This window comes from Vigna radiata, chromosome 3 (assembly GCF_000741045.1).
Source record: "Vigna radiata var. radiata cultivar VC1973A chromosome 3, Vradiata_ver6, whole genome shotgun sequence".
Taxonomy (NCBI): domain Eukaryota; kingdom Viridiplantae; phylum Streptophyta; class Magnoliopsida; order Fabales; family Fabaceae; genus Vigna; species Vigna radiata.
In genome coordinates, this window is record NC_028353.1 from 3,141,858 (window position 1) to 3,149,223 (window position 7,366).

At 31.8% G+C, this 7,366-nt stretch overlaps 1 protein-coding gene across 4 annotated transcripts; it reads left to right on the forward strand.

Moving 5' to 3' along the window:
- On the forward strand, positions 1-4,592 carry LOC106756715 (cytoplasmic tRNA 2-thiolation protein 2). Of its 4 annotated transcripts, XM_014639252.2 has the most exons (7): positions 3-401; positions 541-889; positions 1,161-1,247; positions 2,531-2,652; positions 2,835-2,913; positions 3,191-3,585; positions 4,166-4,592. In XM_014639252.2, the coding sequence occupies exons 1-7, from the start codon at positions 106-108 to the stop codon at positions 4,212-4,214; spliced, it is 1,377 nt and encodes a 458-aa protein (XP_014494738.1). In that variant the 5' UTR covers positions 3-105; the 3' UTR covers positions 4,215-4,592. The 4 variants fall into 4 exon arrangements, 3 of the variants coding, with proteins under 3 accessions (XP_022634861.1, XP_022634860.1, XP_014494738.1); XR_002667344.1 differs by lacking the exons at positions 2,835-2,913; positions 3,191-3,585; positions 4,166-4,592 and adding an exon at positions 1,523-1,979 and having other exon boundaries at positions 1-401; XM_022779140.1 differs by lacking the exons at positions 2,835-2,913; positions 3,191-3,585; positions 4,166-4,592 and adding an exon at positions 1,523-1,951 and having other exon boundaries at positions 1-401.
- Positions 4,593-7,366: the final 2,774 nt, after the last annotated feature.

Sequence of the window (7,366 nt, forward strand, 5' to 3'; positions counted from 1 at the left end):
TCTCCAAAATTTGTAACATTGGCGGCGCTGCCTAATTTTGTTTTCTCAAAATAGTAGAAATTAAAACCCCGCAAAACCCTAACAAGGTGAGTGCAATCACCGTCGATGGCGTGCAATGGCTCTGGCTGCCAATCCGGTTCGTGCTACAAAGACGAAGACGCAACATCTAACCAACCAATTAAATCCGAAGAAACCGATTCAACAAACCCTACCAATGTCTGCATCAAGTGCAAGCTCAACGACGCTGTTTCCGGCTACGGCGGAATCGACGACGGCCGTTTCTGCGCCGATTGCTTCAAAACCAACTTATTCGGAAAGTTTCGTTTCGCTGTCACTTCAAACGCCATGATCACGCCCACCGATAAGGTCCTCGTTGCCTTCTCAGGTGGCCCTTCTTCCAGGTCAGTTCACACCCAATCCCCTTTTTATTTTTTTTCCCTTTAAATCTCTTTAATTTACCATTTTAAATGTTGGGCTAATTTAAATTTTGATTATTGTATTTAATGGAGAATAAAAGGTGTTTTTATTTTTGTTGTTTAGGGTAGCTTTGCAATTTGTGCATGACATGCAAGAGAGGGCTCAGAGGAACTTTGATGCGAGTAGGGATAGGTCTTTGCCGGTCTTTGGTGTTGGAGTTGTGTTTATTGATGAGAGTGCCGTCTTATCTATTCCTTCCAGTGAAATGGAGGAAGCTGTTGAAGTTATTAGAGAGGTCGTGTCTTGTTTAGCGTCGCCGACGAAGGAGTTGCATATTGTTCCCATTGAGACGGTTTACTCGTCAGATTCTGGTGATGGGAAGGAGAGGCTAATCAAGGTAATGAACACGGTCACTGATCCGACAGGAAGGGAGGATATGTTGCTCTGTATGCGAATGTTGGCGCTGCAAAAAGTATGTTTCTGGATGGCTCTCTTACTTAATAATTTATAATTTTTTATTGACAACTTTTAATACATTTGATTTTTAATATGCATATATTAAGTTTAGTATCCTATTATTTTTAAAATGAATGTATCCCGTATCTTGATATGTAACTTATACACACGATACATGTATAGTATCCGTGCATCATAGCTTACTGTTGTTGCCTCTGAAGCTTGTAGACATACATATGTCTATATGAAAACGAGTTTGTTTGAAAACTTTTATGATGTTTGTACAGGTTGCTTCAGAATGTGGGTATAACAGGATCGTTCTGGGATCATGCATTTCTAGGATTGCTTGCCATGTCATTTCAGCCACCGTGAAGGTTTGTTACTGGATTTTACTTAGTCACGGTCATTATTGTCGGTTGAGGGAATTAAGATTATTGTCATGATTTGTTTTTTTTACTTTCAAAGATTAACAAGATAACGAAATATTGAATTAGTCATTTATCTATTTTTTTTAAATAATTAATACATTAATTAGTAAAATTCATTATAAATAAAAGAGGAATTTGTGGGCAGAAACCCCACCCTGGTTTATAGGTCCAGCATGCTGGTGACCCTGCCACCACGAAGTCCATAATCCCTACCTTCCTAGATTCTCTATCACAACAAGTCCGATTGGAGTCCCATCCTCGAATCTAAGGACACTATGCCATCCCACAAGGAGAGAGCCATGGTGGCAGCATCTGTCGATGACGTCAAGAGGAGTGACAACAAAGCCATTGCAAAGGCTTACCGCCATCACTTCCATTGCCACTGCAAAGGCTCACTGCTGTCATTTCCTGTGCCACTGCAACACATCCAAAGAGTTGAGCTGCATCACTTCCAGTGTCTCCAAGGACTGACTGCGTCACTTCCAGTGCGTTCAATGGTTAGGCCATATCCAGTCCAAGATAAGGTGTCTGACATCATGTTGCACAGCACCTGTTGGGTCTCCATGCAGTGGTGCATTGGAAGTGAGGAGGAAACGGCTTCCCATTTACGCGGCCAAGCTTCATAGTTTTTGAAGCATTAAATTAGAAGAGTTAGTTGTTGAAATTATACACATACTCGTAGGTGCTTCTCATTTGATGCATTAACTCCCCATGTAAACATTTTGTGAAATGCATAAGAGACTCTTAGACAATTAAAAGTTTTGTAAAAGGAGTAACGTTATCTGGTTGCCGTGTCTACTGATGAGGAGTATCACTGCTGATTTTTTTCATTTGGTTAGTACAATTCAACTGCTATATGCTTGATTGCCTGAGCTGCAATAAAAAAAGTTTTCTCTGAAGAGCGATCCTCAATATAATGGGATTGAGAATGCATGCTGACTGTTAACTATGCCTATTTGACGTATTGAATGGAGTGATCTTTGGGTTAAATGTGACATATGAAATCGGAAAGTCTAATACTATTAGCTTTCTCTCTTTTTTTTTTTTTTTTTTTCAAGTTAAGCTTTCTATTACTGGATTATTTTAGGATTCGTGTCATTGGCTCATTGTTCTTGATAAAACTATGCTGTGTAGTAATCGTTGGGACCTTGTCTATATTCTTACTCTCTCTTTCATTCTAAATAAGGAATGGCCTTGGATAATCAATTCAGATGTCCTCGTTTTAACAGGGTCAAGGATACTCATTGCCTGCAGATATACAATATGTTGATGCTAGATGGGAAGTTCCTATTGTACTTCCTCTGCGTGACTGTTTTGCCCAAGAGATCAACATGCTTTGCCACCTTGATGGGTTTGTAGTCCTCTAGACATGTTAAACATTTATGACAATAGAGATTGGTGTTTTTGTTTGTTTCTTCTGTTATAAGTTTTGAGTAATTTCACTTTATTTTGCATGTGGTCTTCTATGTTTGTCGGACTGAATTATATAAACCTTACTTAATGTATGTGTCTCATCTCTTTTTGGCAGGGCAGTCTAAAGACTGTGAAGTTTTCTACAGGTCCGTGCTCTAGCATTAATCGCTTGGTATCATCTTTTGTGTCTTTATTGCAGGTAGAATTTAGTGTGCCCTCAATCCTTTTATATCCTGGAGACATGTAATGATATATAAAGAAAGTCAGTTCTTGTCACTGTGTGTGTTTCAATATGAGCCATCGGTTTTTTATGACTAGTCAAGTTCTGTCACTAGATGTTTCAGGCTATTGTTTTACATATTGTGTGGCTTAATGCTTACTTTTATGGAAGATGCCTTTTTTTTTGGTTAAAAAATTTACTTTATCAGGAACTTAAATTTAATCAGAAAATAAGTAGATGAATACCTATTTTGCAGGAAGAAAACCCATCTCGAGAGAGTACAATTGTAAGAACAGCCGGTAAACTCACTCCTTTTCAATTCAATAGGATTCCAGAGATCATTGATGGAAATGTTCCTTTGGCGACTCGAAGACGACAGAAGAGATATAATCTCAAATCAAATGAGTCTGTTTCCTCTGAATCTTTCTGTCCTCTCTGCAACAGCCCACTCAACAAGAGTGAGATTGTTGATTGGAGCAATATGGATAGCCACAGAAATAGTGACAGTTTTTACAATACCTGCTGTTCAAGTTGTCAGTTTCAGATTCTTCCAAGCGATTCAACATTAATCGAACAATTTTATATGGATTTACCTCAACCAATGGTTAGCCGAGCAAAGCAAGCTAGCTATGGTAATTTGAGTCTGCTAAGGTGAGAATTTGTTTTGCTATCAATATCAGTTGGTTGTATTTCAAATTTGTTATTAACTCATGCCACTCCGACCTTGGTCACTGCTAGCCTTGTTGATTCCTACAAATTTGTCTGTGTAAACTGTTTTCTTATCGCCAATTTTGACTAGTATATTTCATTGTTAAATGAAAGTACAAGTATGGTAAAAGAAATTACATGAATATCAGAATTTTGGATAATCCGTTTATTTGGCTTTGCTATTATTCGTCAAATATAATGGACCCTCTTGAATCCATGTCTGATAATTAATTGTGATAATGAAATTTCTGAATTAAATTGTTTGACATTAAATTCTTTTGACTATCATTATGAAAGAGCCATACTTTAATTTAGGTCAGGTTGTCCACTCTTTGGGGTTTTTTTTTTTCCGTAAAGGGTTATTTCTCTTGTTCATGCCTTTGGTTACTCTGCAAGACATTGCTTGATATACATACTTATGTTTTTTTTCGGTGTATTCACTTAATTGCTTGAGTTATTATGGTCAATATTATTAATTGTGATTATGGCTTTCTTTGAAGTATGCTTATATTATTGTTTTCAGGGAGCAAATACAAGATTTTCTGCTTTCTGATGGTGAAGATGAAAAATAAGATTACTTGACTGACTGTTAGAGGTTTCTTTTTGCCTGTGGCTATACAAAAAGTTATAAAGCACTGAGATCCACCTGCCTCATTCGGATCGTGGTTGTTGATTATCTGGGATACTAATTGAGAGCATATTTTAGCGGGGATAGATTAGATCATGATTTGTATCATTGGCAATTCAAAGAGTGATAAAGCTGACTACGGATACTCGTTGGGCGCATCCAGGTTATTTATAATTGGCTTTATCAACATTAAGGTTATTTAGATACTGCTTTAGCATTGATTTTGCGCCTATTTTTAATGGGAAGTGTTGGCTCACTACACCAATAAAGAAATCATTTTGCAACTTCTGACTAGTATTTATGACATTGTTTTTGGAAGAAATGAGTGAAAATAGACAATTATTTATCCACGTTTTAAATTCTATATATTAAATTGAGAATATAATTATTTATTCGCGTATCATTTTTTTTATTGATTTTGTATTTATTATATTAGTTGTGTTTTCACAATACAATTGATGGGGGTATTTTTTTTAACAACTAAAAGAGTTTTAACATGAATCAATTTTACTGAATACCTGAATCATTGATTTGTTAGTTAGGGGAGGAATTGACTTCCAAATTCAACTAAAAGAAATGAGACAAAGATGCAATCAATGTGATCATAATGATGAGTGACAACCGTTCTTGTGCTTATGAGAATTACCAAATTATGTTTAAAAAATGGCAAGTGTAAGAGTTATTATTTTTATCTAATCTTTGGATGACTATGTAAATCGAAGCTTAACAATACTCTAACATAGTGGTTACCAAAAAACAAAGTTGCTAAAATTCTCACAAGAACATATAAAAAGGGTTATGAAAAACAAAATGAAACACTTAACTAGAGTGGATCTACTGTACCAACACAATTTTCAAAAAACATTAAATATCATATTGAACAATGAGAAATAAAGAGATACTAAACTTCAAAATAGTACATATTTCTAAAAGAACATAATATTTGATTTATATTAAAAAGAAAGAAGATTTTTAATATTTTTTATTAATAAAATTACGGTTTGAAAAAAATTCTTCATATTATATAATATTTGTTAGATATACTTTTAATTTATATATTTTTAAATATATTCCTTATTTTTATAATTATGATAATAATCAATAATACTTCAACTATTTATTGATATTTTTTTAATGGTTTTAAATGAAAAGGGGAAACAGTGATGTATCATTTTTGTGGTAAAATATTAAATAATATGTAACAAACCTTAATTGTTGGATTTTTTTAAAAATATATTTTATTTTTTAATTTAGATTATGATGTTTTTCTGAAAGTAATTATTATTAATTCAAAGGTACTTTTAAACTATTTTATTTACTCAAGAAACTTTTTTCATTGATTTATTTATATGAAAATTATGAAAAATAATGTAACTAAAGATAAAAATTAAAATGAAATTATGTGAAAAAGATATTTGTTGTTTTTTATTTATTGTGAAATTTGTAACATCCTGCTAAAATAAAATATCACTTATTTAATAATTCAAAACAGATCATTCAAATACTAAGAATTATTATCATAAATATCTAAATATATAACCACACTAAAATCTACTTCCGAGACTGATATATATTTAACCCTTATGAAAGTTTTTCAAATGATACTTCACCATGAATTAAAGATAATATAAGAACTAGACAACAACATCATCTTTATTCAAAATGCCTTACCACCTATTTCTTTTGATTTTGATGTTATGATCAATATAGGTGATTATAAGAAAAGAAAAAAACAAACATGAAAAGATAGAAGACATTTATTTAAATTAAAAATGTTAACACACAAAACATTTATAACAAGATGTATCACACACCTAAGATTATTCTAGACTCAATTATCTAAATATATGTTTTGATATTAGATCTGAGAAAGTTTTTTATTTCGAATAGATATTGTCTACATATAAAGTTAGTCCTTTCACTATCAGGAGAACCTAAATTGTTCTTTAGACAAAAACTTCCTATTACTCTTGGTACGTAACTTATTCTATTTTATATGAGCTTGAATGTTTATTAGAATGTCAAGTTAACTTCTAACCCTAAATCCATATACCTTAAAGAAGCATATAGCATAATGATTTTTTTCCGTGAATTCTCATCATCATCACCGTTCATACATTATTATACTCCAAAAATTCGTGTTGTTTCTTTTAAAAGATTTAGAGATAAAATTGAGTATATTTAAAGGTGAAATTTGTGAATGATTTGATTGATAAAAAAATTAATAAATAAAAAAAGAAAGATTATAAAATTATCCTTATTGTTAAAAGTAATATAAAACTATATTTTTGGATTAGATTAAATTAATTTTAAAAAATGTTGATGAATAGTTTTTGAAAGAAAAAATAATAATTATAATAAATAAAGAATACAATGTATTTGTTAAAAAAATGTTAAATATTTAGATATTAAATATCATTGTGATTCTTATTTTATTGACATATTGTAAAACAAAGTTTTTAAAAACACAGTTAGGCTCATGGAAATCAGTTATGTGTATATCCGATGAAAATATACATATGAATGATTAGATAATGTCTTTACAAAACATAATTGTATACGAAACAAACAATTTTCAATATTTTAGGAATTTGTAGCAAAGCAAAGAAAGATTTCAAAATTCTCTTACAAAAAGTTTTCGAGAATTCATTATAAACTTTATATTTTCATAAAAATTACTTAAGTTAAGAATGTATAAAAACATATTTTTTTCTGCATAAAAAATTTAACTGTCTAGAAAAACTACCTCCCAAGTTTCTTGATCTGAAAATTTCATAAGAAATTATCTTAAATATTTAAAAAAGTAGAAAATATCCTACCAGTTTTAAATTAAAAAGACTATCCATTAACATATCTGTGAATTTTAATCCATAAACATTCCAGATAAACTACTGATGAGAAAATTTATACAACAAAGATTAAAGGGTGTTGCTCCCTACACCTCCCCAAGTGGGATTTGTACTTCTCCATTAATTTAATTTATTTCAAAAATATTATACACCTCCCTACTATTTTCTTTATTCCAAAAATACCCTACATCTCTTCACTATCCTAAACAATCTTTCTCTCCCTACTATTTTCTTTATTCCAAAAATA

Bases quoted from the DNA above. Each gene is read 5' to 3' on its own strand.
- LOC106756715 (XM_014639252.2), top strand. From the start codon at position 106: ATGGCGTGCAATGGCTCTGGCTGCCAATCCGGTTCGTGCTACAAAGAC. The intron at 890-1,160 runs GTATGTTTCTGG...ATGTTTGTACAG, and splicing joins GAATGTTGGCGCTGCAAAAA to GTTGCTTCAGAATGTGGGTA. The intron at 1,248-2,530 runs GTTTGTTACTGG...TCGTTTTAACAG, and splicing joins TCATTTCAGCCACCGTGAAG to GGTCAAGGATACTCATTGCC.